General features: G+C 39.4%; 1 protein-coding gene across 1 annotated transcript; it reads right to left on the bottom strand.

Annotated features, from left to right (window-relative positions):
- Positions 1 to 14,011: 14,011 nt before the first annotated feature.
- Positions 14,012 to 14,777, bottom strand: LOC145013214 (uncharacterized). The gene is made up of 2 exons (XM_078972021.1): positions 14,453 to 14,777; positions 14,012 to 14,364 (listed from the first exon to the last, which is right to left on the bottom strand). Exons 1-2 carry the CDS (start codon positions 14,775 to 14,777, stop codon positions 14,012 to 14,014), a joined length of 678 nt encoding a protein of 225 aa, XP_078828147.1.
- Between the last annotated feature and the right edge of the window lie 2,249 nt (positions 14,778 to 17,026).

Raw genomic sequence — 17,026 nt, 5'->3', positions numbered from 1 at the left:
TCGTTAGTGAAGGGTTTGCTGGAATGCCAAGCGGGGAACCGAGTTCACTTAATTACACGAGAAGAAAAATAAACTTCTATAGCATGTTTATCAATTCTGTTTAAACTCTAATTTCGGGACGAAATTCCCTCTAACGGGGGGATGATGTGACAACACGATATTTCGAGGCAATATGATGGAATGCAAGTCAAATTTATGTCAAAATTTAACTTTCCTAAAACCTTATTTCGAGGCAATATGATGGAATGCAAGTCAAATTTATGTCAAAATTTAACTTTCCTAAAACCTTATTTTGGTTAAATAAAGTAGTAGGAATCGTATCAAGGTTTTAACACATATAAAGAACCCTAAAATCCAAGTTATAACGAAGAACTTATGGCCAACTGAAGATTCTCGACAAAACCGGCAATACTGATAAACATAAAACGCGAAGTTTTAATACAATAGTTTTTGGCCTTAAGTATCTTAATGAAAGTTTTAGATATCATCAAACCGTAAACGTGAATAAAAAGAACGTCGAAATCTAACTTCGTATGAGGAAGTTGTGATTTTTCTAAGTTACAAATATAACAGTAGACAACTAAAAACTCAAAATAGAGATCGAGAGTTTTGGCTAACACAATCTAAATGAGAATCGAAGAGCTCAACAATACTAGCGCAACGGTAAAAAGTCTGACAAAAACAGACGTCGGATGAAGAAGTTATGGAATTTTAACGAACTTTTCCTGTCCTGGCCTATTAAAAATATAATATTAAAAACAAATTCAAAACTTGCCGACGGAGTCTAAACGAAAGTTGTAGATCGTAGTCTCACCTTCGCGTGGATATAAAGAACGAAGAAAAAGGAGTTCGTATGAGAAAGATATGAATTTTTGAAGTTTGCTAATTAATTAAAATAGAAATTTAATTAAAACCCGGTATTATCCGAAGAACGAGTCAGCGGTCTGATCCCTCGTACGCCCAGCGTACTCGGATGCTAGGCTCTGGTTCATCCACGTCGCGCCGATGCTTCGACCAAGGATGCGGTCATCCGTGACGTCTAGTACGCCCCGCGTACCAAGGTCCTCCAGCCCCTATATAAAAGGTGCGAGGGTGCCGGCATTATTTGCAAATTTCCTTCCTTTCTCGCGTCGAAGCTCTGCGTTTCAACCCTCGGAGTCATCCCAAAGGCCCGGTTTTCATATCCAAGTTGGGAAGAAAGTTTTACACTCCCGAGACTCCCGAGATTTTCCGACAATCTCGAGAGATCCGCTTTCTCGAGTAGAAGTTTTGTGCGGTTTTCATCACGCTTTCTTCAATCAATCAAGTGAGTTCATACCCCTACAATCCGCACTTTTAAATGTTTTATAAATGCTTTTATATGCTTTTAAGGGGGGGGGGGGAATACAAGTAAAACACACGATTATTATCGAGTGTTATATAAAGTTTCATTATACACTTTTTATCAACGGAAATCATATGTGATTTATAACTATTATAGGGAAACTTTTATATGCAAAATATATCACGATAACATCATATTCTTGGAAATGAAAAATGTGGTTATATATGTATATATGTTTATATTGGTACTATATAACTTATTACTTTTTCATAACAAGTGAGCATTTCACTAGGGATTACTATACAAACGATACACACTTTTAGAAAACTATAATAGGTATAGTTTTACAGGAACATCACGAACTTTTAGATACTAGAAATACTATTTCAAGGAGATACATTCTTAATACAAGAACGAACGAACATTTTCATAGGTACTTCAAATAGTTTTCACAAATGTTTTTACATGTTGAAACACTTTTTAGAAATTGTCTTTAAAACTATAGGTTCCTTTTGAATCTATATAGTCGTGCTTTCAAACAAAGGTTTTCTCACACTTAAATTGTTTTGTCAAACGGTCTTTCGAACCGATTTATAAACTGACATCGCGTCATAAATTCTTATTTATTAAACTATTCAAAGGTTTTACTAAACTTCTTTTTTGCTTTTATATTATAATTGCATGTATCTATGTGTATAGTTATATAAGAAATGTTTAAAAGATTTAGGAAGGCTATCCACCCTATTTCCATTTCCTCGATTTGGATGTGGTCTAGTGGGATATCGGGTACTCGTCCAAAGGTCGTTTAAATATTAGTTATATATCATGTGTACATATATAGTCATAAATGTTCCATCAGTTAATTCGGTTCCGACACTCTTGGGTAGCAAGGGAGTACAAACTTACTTGGACACTCATCAATTACCTTCTAGTAACCTATTATAGGAATAGTTTAGGGGATATAAAACATGATCCTTATTACAATAAATTTCACCAGAGTCAGTTCATTCATGAGTCTAAACTACATGCTATATGAAGGGATACTCTTACAGAGATTCCTCTTACGTGGATACACTTATATAGATACTTTTAAAGAGATTCCTCTTACATGGATACACTTATATAGATACTTTTACAGAGATTCCTCTTACATGGATACACTTATAGGGATACTTTTACATAGATATTATGTGGTAAGAAACAATAAGGGACTAACCATTCCTAAACCCAGCTGTTAGCAACAGAAGTAAATGGACATCTACGGATGTCTACGGTTAATACTTATACTAGGAAGACATTTAAGGAACTAACCACTCCTTCCACCTGCTGTTAGCTACAGAGGAAAATGAACATCTACGGATATTCACGGTGAGAACGTTTCGACAGTCGCGATGTCGTGTTTATCCTAATACCAAAGGATAATACTTATATGGCTATATTTTGCCTATTACTTTTATTTTGTGATACATTCAAGTAAACGATGAAGTAGACTATACAAATTGTTAATAGTAGTCATAGAGGGGAAAACCATCTTTGTTACAACAAAACAGTCAGGTCTTGGTTAAAGACTACTTTCAAAACAGTCAGGTCTTGGTTAAAGACTACTTTCAAAGCAGTCAGGTCTTGGTTAAAGACTACATTCAAAACAGTCAGGTCTTGGTTAAAGACTACTTTCAAACAGTCATGTCTTAGTTAAAGAATACTTTCAAACAATCAGGTCTTGCTTAAAGACTACTTGCAAAACAGGCAGGTCTTGGTTAAAGACTACTTTCAAAGCAGTCAGGTCTTGGTTAAAGACTATTTTCAAAACATTCAGGTCTTGGTAGAAGACTACTTGTTATACTAGTAGAAAATATGGGATTTTCTAGTAGTTTTCAAAACATATACAAAAAATTACATTAAACGATTTCAAATGTTATCATCAAACTTATACGAACAATGACATTAAACACTTATGAACTCACCAGCTTAAATGCTAATCTACTCTTTCAAAATAACTTGTATTCTCAGGTCACCAGTAGACAGGTACGATGAGCAGGTTTTGCGAAGCCGGAGCAGTCAAGACTCATCTTTCATTTTGATTTCTTGTTGTAATGTCTTATTTCTATAAAAGACCACACATGTATTAAACTATTACTATTAATGCAATGAACGATGTTGTTGCTTGTTTGCCACTTTATATTGTCATGATACATTACATGACGTCCTCCGCCCCAGAACGTTTCCGTCGTTCTCGGTTATGGGGTGTGATAGATTGGTATCAGAGCATTGTTTATAGCGAATAAAGTATATCAACACATAAAAGATATACTAACTATAAATACAATGGGATTAAAAATACTCTGACCAAGAGTTTATACTTCTAAATAATAAAATATTTAAGTAAGTATACGTGCCGGCATTCATACTAAAATCCGTGTCACAATGACAAGAACAAAAGTATTACGATTGTTGAATATCACAGGTAAGCTCGAGGTTGTATGGTCAGTCCTGGGAATGGCATAGCCTGATCAACTATGCTGGTCCGAGGAGTGATTAGCATATGCCCAAGAATGGTTGTGATGTGGCAACAAGTCTAAAAACTTACCAAACACTACCACAATGAGAACATTATAACAGAACCTAAGTCTAAAATACTATAGGAGTATTTTGTGTTACTATAATTACTTACATGAGAACTAAAAGGGATCTTCAGTACTAAGTTGATAGTTTCTAAGTGGATATACTAAGGTTATATGTAACTAGGATGTCATAGACTTAGAATCTATGAAATTATGCTTTACCCCGGTTCCTTGTGAATTTCGAGTTGAGTTCACTTATTCGAAAGCCTATCATGTTTTGATTTCATATAACTAGTATGTACTTTACAAATAATGATGTAACTAATGGAGGTTATTTAATAATTATCTAGATAGTTCGTCTAATAATTATTTCTTTACCTAAATTCTCGTAATAGACAACATGCTTGGACTCCATCCCCACGACAACTCGTACTCCCCGAACAAAGGCGGTGCTGGATGGTTTAGAGAAGAACCAGAGAATGATTATCCACTCCCTTTTGAATGATCACCATGCTGAAGACCTTTCGGATGATGATAACTTCGAACTCGAGGATGAGAACCTACCCTAGTAGCTCCTAATTCAAACCCTAACCCTCGTCTAGCTCTTCATGGTCGGACGCCTCCTTGGATAAAATGCTTGGAAACATGGAGCGAAGAGCAATATCAACCTACGCTGTTTAATGGATACCGAACCTTCTACCATTCAAGCGAAGGAATCTCAGCAGATAGAGTTCTACAAATCATAATCCGTAGAATTTCCCGAAACGAAATTCAGGGCAGGATGACTTTTCAACGTATCGAAGACGTTAATGCCAACACAAGAATGCATACCATTCGCACCAATCACCTTGAACACATCCATGAGAGATCTGAGAGAGACCATGAAACCTTGCTACGAACACTAGTTGAAACCCGAGCCGAATTCATTGAGCTCCAAGTATGCCAGAGGGTGTACGAGAGATACCTGCTTGATATGAAACGTCAACTAACCGAACTAAGGGTTCACCATAGGGGTGACCATCGCCAGTAGGAGATACCTTACTTCCTTCTTTGTTTTAAAGAACCGTGTTCCTATCTATGTTCTGTGTAGTACTTTTTATGTGACTACCTTGTACTATAAGTACTTTTAGTTAAGCCTTTATGCTGTTAAATACTTTTCTACTCCGAACATGATGTATGACCTATAACAAGGTCAATTTCCCCAAACCTATTACATCTTAAACATCAATGATATCGAAAGTCGGCTAACTTCCGTGTTACTCTTTGTTCAAATACGTTCATTTTACTACAGTTGGAATCTATCTGAAACCCCATCTAGTAAAGATTATTGGACTATGGTAATTTAACTCCAAAACCATTCTCAAGCCTCTTTTAAAGGTTGGATCATATTATCCACCAACCTATAATACCTCAGTTTGAACAAACAAACGTTTAAAAACCATTCTACAAACATACTTCTACTCTGAACTAGGACTACATCATAGGCATGTAGGTCAAACTATCATGAACATACTTCCAATCCATACTAGGACTGCATCATAAGGATGTAGGTCAAACTTTCGAGAACATAGTCTTACTCTTTACTTGAACAATCGAAGTACATCTAGAGTCAACCAGAATCGCTCACAAAATCTTTATCTTTCATGTTACAGAATCATGTCGTCATCCGGAAACAATCAGCCGAGCAACAAAACCCCTATCCTCCATATCGATGCCGCTACATTACAAGCTGCAGTAGCAGCTGCTGTAACAACTTTCCTTACACACATCAACTCAGGCAACACAAGCAAGACCGAAAAAGGAGTCGAGGGTTCCGATAGTAGTACCAAAGCGGGAAACCAACAAATGGCAACAGTCATCAAGCTCTAAAGGAGCACAAGATATCCCAAAGACTTGCCATGCCACAGCAACACATGGCAACTCCTACAGAACGCTTTTGGAAGCAATTTCCAAGGTGGTGTAATGAGGAAGGAACTTGTGTCCACATAACATTGGCTAAACACCTCACTCCCTCCACCAAGGCTAGTACTAGCCAATCATACCACCAATGTGGGGAGATAGGGCACTTCAAGAAGGATTGCCCTATAACAAAGAGTTATGGCGCAGACGGTAGGATTCTCAGTATCACGGCTGAAGGAGAACCTACTCCGAACCCACGTTAACGTAATTTAGGCATTTTGTTATAACAGACTTATAAACCATCCAAAACTAGTGCAACCAGAGTCTTATCTTTTACGGGATCCCGTCGGTATAGGGATGCTCGTGCTGCGTATACTTGCCTTTTGTATTATACCTTATACGCAATAATAGTCTTGTAGTAGTCTAAAGTATTGTAACTCTGTTGATGGTTGCACGGTTGTGTTTTGTCTGTAAACACCTTATGTTCAAATCTAATCTCTTTAAGTTTCCTTATGGTTCTGACATTATCATATGACTTGATCCAATTTGATCCTCACGAAAACAGCTTCATACGTACATCTCTTCCTCCGAAATCGTCTTTCTAGCAAAGCCGTCATTCCAGAACACCAAAGTACTCGTGCATAGAGCACTTATTGTTTCTCATCCTTTCCGAAGAAAAATTCAACAAACCGCCCCGAAGTACCACTCGTGTAGTACGTCAAGTTCAATCCAAAGACCCACAGTTTCAAGCTTATTTATATACGACTCGTATACCCGAGAGTATGATTGATGAACCTGGTATGGGTTCTACTATAAACTTCAGGATGGAGACTGCCCAAGACTACGAGTGATTGTGCTGCCATGCGAATAAACTTAGAAGCCCAACACATGCCCTTTCTGTCGATCGGGACAAGAAAGACAGACAGAACAAAAGTACCTATCCTTTTCCCTTAATTCATGAGTAACCATACTTTATTTTGGATCTTCACGACATCTAATCAACCACCAGGTTTTGACTTCATAGTCAGTATGAATTATTTTTGTTCTTAAACAAGAGGAAAGGTTACTGCCTATACCTCAAGACAGCTTAAGACGCAGGAAGTTAACTATACAACACATGATCTTGAGTCAGGGGCAGCGGTAATTGCTTTGAAGATCTAGAGACACTACTTGTAGGTTACAAGATGTACTATTCTTATAGTCCACAAAAACATTCAACGTACGTTCGACCAAGAAGAGTTATCATGCCAGTAAAGTCAAACGAAATAAGCAAAGTCGTGTATCGTTAGTGAAGGGTTCGCTGGAATACCAAGCGGGGAACCGAGTTCATTTAATAACACGAGAAGAAAAATAAACTTCTATAACATGTTTATCAATTCTGATTAAACTCTAATTTCGGGACGAAATTCCCTCTAACGGAGGGATGATGTGACAACACGATATTTCGAGGCAATATGATGGAACGCAAGTCAAATTTATGTCAAAATTTAACTTTCCTAAGACCTTATTTGGGTTAAATAAAGTAGTAGGGATCGTATCAAGGTTTTAATACATATAAAGAACCCTAAAATCCGAGTTATAACGAAGAAGTTATGGCCAACCAAAGATTCTCGGCAAAACCGGCAATACTGATAAACGTAAAACGCGAAGTTTCTATACAATAGTTTTTGGCCTTAAGTATCTTAATGAAAGTTTTAGATGTCATCAAACCGTAAACGTGCATAAAAAGAACGTCGAAATCTAACTTCGTATGAGGAAGTTGTGATTTCTCTAAGTTACAAATATAAAAGTAGACAACTAAAAACTCGAAATAGAGATCGAGAGTTTTGGCTAACACAATCTAAATGAGAATCGAAGAGCTCAACAATACTAGTGCAACGGTAAAAAGTCTGACGAAAATGGACGTGGGATGAAGAAGTTATGGAATTTTAACGGACTTTTCCTGTCCCGGCCTATTAAAAATATAATATTAAAATTAAAGTCAAAACTAGCCAACGGAGTCTAAACAAAAGTTGTAGATCGTAGTCTCACCTTCGCGTGGATATAAAGAACGTCGAGAAAGGAGTTCGTATGAGAAGGATATGAGTTTTTGAAGTTTGCTAATTAATTAAAATATAAATTTAATTAAAACCCGGTATTATCCGAAGAACGAGTCAGCGGTCCGATCCCTCGAACGCCCAGCGTACCGTCGTAGGCCCAGCGTACTCGGATGCTAGGCTCCGGTTCGTCCACATCGCCTCGATGCTTCGACCAAGGATGCGGTCATCCATGACGTCTCGTACGCCCGCGTACCGAGGTCCTCCAGCCCCTATATAAAGGGTGCGAGGGTGTCGGCATTATTTGCAAATTTCCTTCCTTTCTCGCGTCAAAGCTCTGCGTTTCAACCCTCAGAGTCATCCCAAAGGCCCGGTTTTCATATCCAAGTTGGGAAGAAAGTTTTACACTCCCGAGACTCCCGAGATTTCCCGAGAATCTAAAGAGATCCGCTTTCTCGAGTAGAAGTTCTGCTCGGTTTTCATCACGCTTTCTTCAATCAATCAAGTGATTTCATACCCCTACAATCTGCACTTTTAAATGTTTTATAAATGCTTTTATATGCTTTTAAGGAGGGGGGGGGGGGGGGGGGGGGGAAACAAGTAAAACACACAATTATTATCGAGTGTTATATAAAGTTTCATTATACACTTTTTATCAACGGAAATCATATGTGATTTATAACTATTATAGGGAACCTTTTGTATTCAAAGTATATCACGATAACATCATATTCTTGAAAATGAAAAATGTGGTTATATATGTATATATGTTTATATTGCTAGTATATAACTTATAACTTTTTCATAACAAGTGAGCATTTCACTAAGGATTACTATACAAACGAGACACACTTTTAGAAAACTATAATAGGTATAGTTTTACATGAACATCATGAACTTTTACATACTAGAAATACTATTTCAAGGAGATACATTCTTAATACAAGAACGAACGAACATTTTCATAGGTACTTCAAATAGTTTTCACAAATATTTTGTGACACCAAATTTTTTTCCAAAAATTTTAAACTTTTAAAACGCATCTTAAATTAAATTAAAACAACTGAAATAGTCATAACATAATGCATCAACTTAATAATCATATAAAATAAAGTGCGGAAGTAATAATAATAATAAAGTCCCAACAAAATAACTAGTAGCGATGTCCCGATGCTCCATGTCAAGCCTTAGCCTCTTTAATCTTAACACCTGAAAAGTTATAAGGGAAAAACGTAAGCACGAAGCTTAGTGGATTCAAACACAAACATGGTACTAACATTCATATTTACTAGCCCTAATCCATTTTCCAATTATAATGATAAAGGCAAAGAACGAATCAATGTCTATATTACGAGAAGGACTTGTAGGTTTGAACCGCACAGGGAAGATCCCGTATCATTTGGCCCTAATCACCGCACCTCACGAAGAGTATTACGTTGGTGATCTTACCTACCCACCGCACCGGTAAATCCGTATCCTTTGGTGGTGTCCCCATATCCATAATTAGTTACATACAGTGCACATGTACGAATTAAAACAATACTTATATAGCATGCTTTTATAATAAATTCAAATAATCACACACGAGCTAACTAGCAAACACAATCATCAATACAACGGTGTGAGAGAACTCACCTTGAGTGAGTATTAAGGATGGCTAACAATCAAATAATGCTACCAATCTTGAGCAAACTTCAAAACCTCACCTAAGAAGGACTAAAGGTTAGAATGGAGAAGTAATGAAGCTATGAGTTGAAAAAAGAGTGATCACAGCAAGGTCTCTAAAACAGACCTGCTGTTCAAAACGGATTTACTCCAAAATATAAAACAGAAATATAGCCTTAACTAAATTTTATAGGAAACTATGATTTCTTAGGATTCCACAAATATAAAGAACTCATTCTAACTCCAAAAGATGAATTAACTATGAATTTTACAAAATGGTGTATCACTTCTGTCTCTAACAATACAGTCAAGTGATGTTGGACAATTCTACCCAACTTGTGAGTAGAATTCGTCCAAAAAAAAATAAGAGAGTTAAAGGACATACAAGTGAAAGTCTCAGAGTTGGAATTGAATGAAATCATCTCTCAAACTCCAGATATAAAATTCACATTGTGGACAATCACAGCACTAGCAAAAGCTGGTGACTGCCCACTGACCTGGAGTGTGGATCCATTCTAACCAATTTATAATTGGAAATAACACCCCATATTATCCAGATCTTAAATTAATAATATAAGTAACATATAGAAACTTGGAATCACTCTGGATCCTTTTCCAAGACTTAGAAATGATGAAAACAAAATGACATATCAGAACAGACCCGGATCAGACCTAACAGCAAAGATGCCATTATTTCACATAGATAAAGCCCTTATCAGTGAGGTTGGCCTGTTTAAGAAAGTTAGCCAACTCAATTTGTGAACTTTTGGATCTGGTTTGGGGTCCGTTTTAGTTCTAGAGATCCAGATATGATTTTTACAAAATGACTACAGATCTGATGGAAAACAGAATCGTAGCCACCCGTGATTCCTTTTTGGCTTATCCATCCTTCTCCTTTTGAAACACATTTTAAGATGTGTTCATCATCCCAATTCAGTCCCCATGCTAATGGTGGTACTAAAAAGGGTTAGGGATCATTAGGATTTCATTTAGCCACAAGGATGTAATAATAATCAACATGAAAATAAACATAAGCACATAAAATCATCATTCTCCCTTTTAGGGTTTCCATGATCTTTTGCCACATGTAATCCCCTAGATCCATCATCCACCATATATGGGGTGAAGATAGGATCTTGATATGATGTATAACATACAATTACAAATAAAATAAGAAGGAGAAGAAGTGAAGATGAAATCATAAAACTAGAACAAGGTTATGAATCAAGTTGTAAGAAAGGATAAGGAGGTTCATACCAATACGAATCAAGGCTGGAAATGAACAAGAATTAAGCTCCAAACAGCCCCTTGGCTGCTCTTGATACCAAAGAGAGAGAGATGGACGAGTTTTGAGAGAGAGGGAGGGTTTAGAGTGTTTTCCTTGTGTGTGTTCCAAATGATTCAACTTACACATTAAGTACTATTAACTAGATGGACTTTGCAAATAGGCCCATAGCCCATGGACTTCAATAAAAGGAGTTTACAAGATGATCAAAAGAGTCCAATAACATAAGAAATCAGACATTTGTTAAATAAATTAACCCAAGGTTACAAGGATAATTAAATTAAAATAAACAAACATACCGAGAAAACCCGGGGCGTTACAACTCTCCCCCACTAAGAACGGACTTCGTCCTCGAAGTCAACACCTAGAAACAGATCCGGATAATGAGTCCGCATCTCGCATTCCGGTTCCCAAGTCCATTCTGAACCCTTCCTATGTTGCCACTGCACCTTAACCAGGTTTATAGTCTTGTTGCGGAGAGCTTTTGTCTTTCGCTCTAAAATTGCGATTGGTTTCTCAACATAATTGAGACGCTCGTCAATTTGTATGTCCTCCAGTGGTATCACAGCGGTCTCATCAACAATGCATTTTCGTAACTGAGACACATGGAACGTATTATGAATTAGACTAAGCTCGTCAGGAAGCTCTAAACGGTAAGCGACCTTCCCCACACGAGCTATGACCTTGTAGGGTCCAATGAATCGGGGTCCGAGCTTTCCCCGCTTCCGAAATCGAATCACACCTTTCCAGGGGGAGACTTTAAGCAGCACATAATCTCCCACCTGGAACTCAAGATTGGAGCGTCTTTTGTCGGCATAACTTTTCTGACGACTACTCGCTGTGACCAAATGATCCCGAATCACTTGGATTTTCTCCGTAGTCTGTAGCACGATATCGGTACTCCCAAGTACCCTCTGCCTAACCTCGCCCCAACAAACGGGCGTCCTGCACTTCCTCCCGTACAAGGCTTCATACGGAGGCATTTTAATGCTTGAGTGATAGCTGTTGTTATAAGAAAACTCAGCTAGATGTAGATGGTCATCCCAACTACCCCCAAAATCAATCGCACACGCCCTAAGCATGTCCTCCAAGGTCTGAATCGTCCGCTCACTCTGCCCGTCTGTCTGCGGATGGAAGGCGGTACTAAAATGTAATCGTGTGCCCAATTCCTCTTGAAACTTCCTCCAGAACCGAGAGGTAAATCGGGTGTCTCGATCGGAGACGATAGAAACGGGCACCCCATGTAATGAGACAATCTCACGAACAAAGATCTCGGCTAATTTCTCCTCCGATGAGCTCTCCTTTATAGCCAGAAAGTGAGCACTCTTAGTCAAATGATCAACAATCACCCATATCGTATCTGATCCTCGGGCAGTTCTAGGAAGTTTTGTAATGAAGTCCATGGTTAGATGCTCCCATTTCCATTCAGGAATCTCCAATGGTTGCAACTTCCCATGCGGTTTCTGGTGTTCCGCCTTGACCTTCCGACAGGTCATACATTCTTCCACAAATAGACCCACATCATTCTTCATTCCATGCCACCAGTAAGCCTCATGAAGGTCCCGATACATTTTAGTAGCACCAGGATGGATAGAAAATTTTGACTTATGAGACTCATCCATTAGGGTTTTCCGATTTCCCCCGGTATATGGAACCCAAACCCTACCGTAGCGAGTCAGCAAACCCCGCCCGTCTTGTTCCATCTTAGGCAACTCTTTTCCAATCTTCTCACGCCTGATGTTTTCCTCCAGTATTGCCGTCTTTTGGGCGTCCCGGATTAGATCTAACAAAGACGACACCATCGTGATCCGGAGACACTTAGCTCTAATCGGTTCGGCAGATTGTTTACGACTGAGAGCATCAGCTACCACATTAGCTTTACCGGGGTGGTAGTGAATTTCACAATCATAATCTTTTACCACATCCAACCATCGGATCTGCCTCATATTCAAATCCCGTTGCTCGAACAAATATTTTAGACTCTTATGGTCAGTGTATATGATAAACTTCACTCCATAGAGATAGTGTCTCCAAATCTTAAGAGCGAAAACAACAGCCCCAAGCTCCAAATCATGAGTGGGGTAGTTTCGTTCATGGGTTTCAGCTGTCGGGAGGCATAGGCTATCACCCTATCTCGTTGCATTAACACGGCACCAAGACCTTGAAGCGATGCATCACAATAAACCACCATATCCTCAACCCCGTCAGGTAAGGCCAAAATCGGAGCTTCACACAATCGCTTCCTTAACTCATCAAACGCCAGTTGCTGCTCCGGGCCCCAAACGAAATTCATTGATTTCTTGGTCAATTGGGTGAGTGGTAAGGCGATTTTAGAGAAATTTTCAATGAACCTCCGGTAATAACCGGCTAAACCCAAGAAACTGCGAATTTCAGAAGGTGTTTTCGGAATCTTCCATTGTTTAACCGCATCAGCCTTGGCTTGATCGACCTTGATACCGTGTTTGTTTACCACATGCCCCAAGAACTGAACTTCTTCCAACCAAAATTCAAATTTTGAGAATTTAGCATAAAGCCTTTCTCTTGCCAGAGTTTCCAGAATCTCCCGAAGGTGTTGCTGATGCTCCTCTTTGCTCTTAGAATAGACTAAGATATCATCTATGAAAACTATGACCGAACGGTCAAGCATCAGGCTACACACCCGGTTCATGAGATCCATGAACGCTGCGGGTGCATTGGTGAGCCCAAAAGGCATCACCACAAATTCAAAGTGCCCATATCGAGTACGGAATGCTGTTTTCTCAATGTCTTCTTCACGAACACGCATCTGATGGTAACCAGAACGTAAATCAATCTTGGAAAACCAAGATGCTCCCTGAAGCTGATCGAAAAGATCGTCAATACGTGGCAACGGGTACCTATTCTTTATCGTGCGCTTGTTTAGCTCCCTATAATCAATACACATTCGCTGGGATCCATCTTTCTTCTTCACAAAGAGAATAGGAGCACCCCAAGGCGAGCAGCTTGGCCGTATAAACCCTTTATCACTTAGTTCTTGCAGTTGCTCTTGGAGCTCTTTCATTTCAGGTGGTGCCAAGCGGTAAGGAGATTTCGCTACCGGAGTCGCACCTGGCACCAAATCAATGTGAAACTCCACTTGCCGAACGGGTGGCAAGCCAGGGAGTTCCTCCGGAAAGACATCGCTGAAGTCGGAAACGATAGGAACGTCGTCTAGTGCTATAGCAGAAGAGCAAGAAGCCATAGCCAGGCGGGGAATGTCCCCCTAAATAATAAGTTCTCCACCTCTAGGGTTTCGAACACGAACTTGCTTCTTACGACAGTGGATTTCCGCATCAAACGCATCAAGCCAATCCATGCCTACGATAACACAGAGCTCTCGCATCGCAATAGGGATACGATCAATAGGGAATTCAACTCCACAAAACTCGAGAGTGCAACCCCGATAGACATCGGTGACATAAATAGTGCGGTTGTCGGCAACTTTGACAACCATTGGGCGAGCCAATTTTCCGATACTACACCCCAGACGATTAATAAACGTGCGAGATACAAAAGAATGGGTAGCACCACTATCAAACATAACAACAGCAGGCTTGGAATCTAGCAAATAAGTGCCTGTTTTACCACATACGATCATGTAAACAATTCTAACTACCATTTATTAAATAATGGCAGGAGAGAAAAGAAAAAAAAAGAAATTTACCTGCCACTGTCGCGGTAATCACCGGCTCATCCGCAGTCATCTGGTGAGCACGACCTCGTGTCACCATAGTGGGTCCCTTAGAAGATGATGCAATTGCAGGATTTGTACCCCCGCTTCCTTTACCAGCCTTCAACTTCGGGCATTCGGGCTTCTTGTGTCCCGTCTCGTTGCAGTGATAGCAGACGGGAGCAGCAGAAGTAATCTGAGGAACTGCACTCGCATGGGGAGCCCTACAATTCTTCCAATGATGCCCTGGCTTTTTACAGTTGTAGCATATCAACGGATTTTTCTCTCCCTGACCTGAAGACGGCCTGTACTCATACATTGACTTACCACCCTGCTTTTGCTTTTTCTAGGCATCTCCGGATGTCTTGGAGGAGGTGTCATTGGCCTTCCTCTTGATCTGGGTCTGCAACTCGATTTCCCTCCTCCTTGCTGCATCCATGATCGCGGATAAAGTCGGGAACTCCTGCATGCTAACGAATTCCCGAATCTCGGTACGTAGAATGGTAGTGTATTGGCTGACCAACCAGGCCTCGTTCCCAGCAAATGAGGGACAAAAAGATAGCATCTCCAAGAACTTGGCATTCAGGTCGCTCACAGACTCGGTAGTTTGTTGTAAGGCCATGAACTCTTGCTGCATCCGCTGCTGCTCCACCTTGGGCACATATTGTGCCTCGAACCTCTCCACAAATTGGGCCCAAGACATGGCCCTCACTTCCTCCTCGTTTAATAGAGCGGTGATGGTGTTCCACCATGTCTTTCCCCTTTTTCGCAGCTGATTCATGGCGATCACAACTTTGTACTGGTCCGGACACCCAACAGTCATGAAGGCGCCCTCAACATCTGACACCCAATGCTTAGCAGCAACTGGGTCGGATTCACCGTTCCAAAGAGGAGGGCTACACTTGCTGAACTTCTCGAAGTAGTATGCCGAATCCCGAACAGGCGGAGCCGGTAATGCTCCCCCGGGAATAGCTGCGAGGCGCTCATCTAGAAGATCTTTGACCTGGTTGATTATGTCATTGGTCACGCTCGGGATTAGTTCATTGAAAGCGTTATTGAATTCCTCAGCGACAATATTCCTAACTTGCTCCATTTGGAGCTGATTAAGGCGAGCAGGCGGAGCCATCTGTATCCGTAGAAGGAGGAAAATATTTAGAAATAATTCAGCCTAGATATTTCTAGGAAGACGAAACACTCAGCTTGCCAAAAATTTCTCAACCTTGCCCCGACCTGAAACCGGCACCGATGTTTCAAATAGTAGGGGCCCTTCTACTATCTTCCACACAAGTTCCAATTTCGCAATCGCGTCTAGTTTCAAAATTTCCAGCTCGCTCTAGCCGTTAATTTTACATCTCTCTCACATGTTAACATTAAATATGTGTGTAATCTAAGATTTTAAGACTAGTAGAATCCAATTCATAGTCAACAATTTAACATAAACATTTAACATAAGAAATAAGGCTTACTTGGCTGGCTGACTGGCACACCGCGACATCTTTCACTACTAGTCTTTAGAAAGTTTGAAAAATCTTTTAAAAGAGAATAAACTATTATAGAGCCTCAAATTTGAGTCTAGAACATCCACAAGAATGCCTAGTTCCCTCAAACTGTGGCTCTGATACCAACTTGTGACACCCAATTTTTTTCCAAAAATTTTAAACTTTTAAAACGCATCTTAAATTAAATTAAAACAACTGAAATAGTCATAACATAATGCATCAACTTAATAATCATATAAAATAAAGTGCGGAAGTAATAATAATAATAAGGTCCCAATAAAATAATTAGTAGCGATGTCCCGATGCTCCATGTCAAACCTTAGCCTCTTTAATCTTAACACCTGAAAAGTTATAAGGGAAAAACGTAAGCACGAAGCTTAGTGGATTCAAACACAAACATTGTACTAACATTCATATTTACTAGCCCTAATCCATTTTCCAATTATAATGATAAAGGCAAAGAACGAATCAATGTCTATATTACGAGAAGGACTTGTAGGTTTGAACCGCACCGGGAAGATCCCGTATCATTTGGCCCTAATCACCGCACCTCACGAAGAATATTACGTTGGTGATCTTACCTACCCACCGCACCGGTAAATCCGTATCCTTTGGTGGTGTCCCCATATCCATAATTAGTTACATACAGTGCACATGTACGAATTAAAACAATACTTATATAGCATGCTTTTATAATAAATTCAAATAATCACACACGAGCTAACTAGCAAACACAATCATCAATACAACGGTGTGAGAGAACTCACCTTGAGTGAGTATTAAGGATGGCTAACAATCAAATAATGCTACCAATCTTGAGCAAACTTCAAAACCTCACCTAAGAAGGACTAAAGGTTAGAATGGAGAAGTAATGAAGCTATGAGTTGAAAAAAGAGTGATCACAGCAAGGTCTCTAAAACAGACCTGCTGTTCAAAACGGATTTACTCCAAAATATAAAACAGAAATATAGCTTTAAATAAATTTTATAGGAAACTATGATTTCTTAGGATTCCACAAATATAAAGAAATCATTCTAACTCCAAAAGATGAATTAATAATGAATTTTAC

Source organism: Lactuca saligna, chromosome 1 (assembly GCF_052625555.1).
Source record: "Lactuca saligna cultivar CGN05327 chromosome 1, ASM5262555v1, whole genome shotgun sequence".
In the NCBI taxonomy this organism is placed as follows: Eukaryota; Viridiplantae; Streptophyta; class Magnoliopsida; order Asterales; family Asteraceae; genus Lactuca; species Lactuca saligna.
Note: the sequence above shows the minus strand (reverse complement) of the source record. Positions and strands in the feature narration are given on the sequence as shown.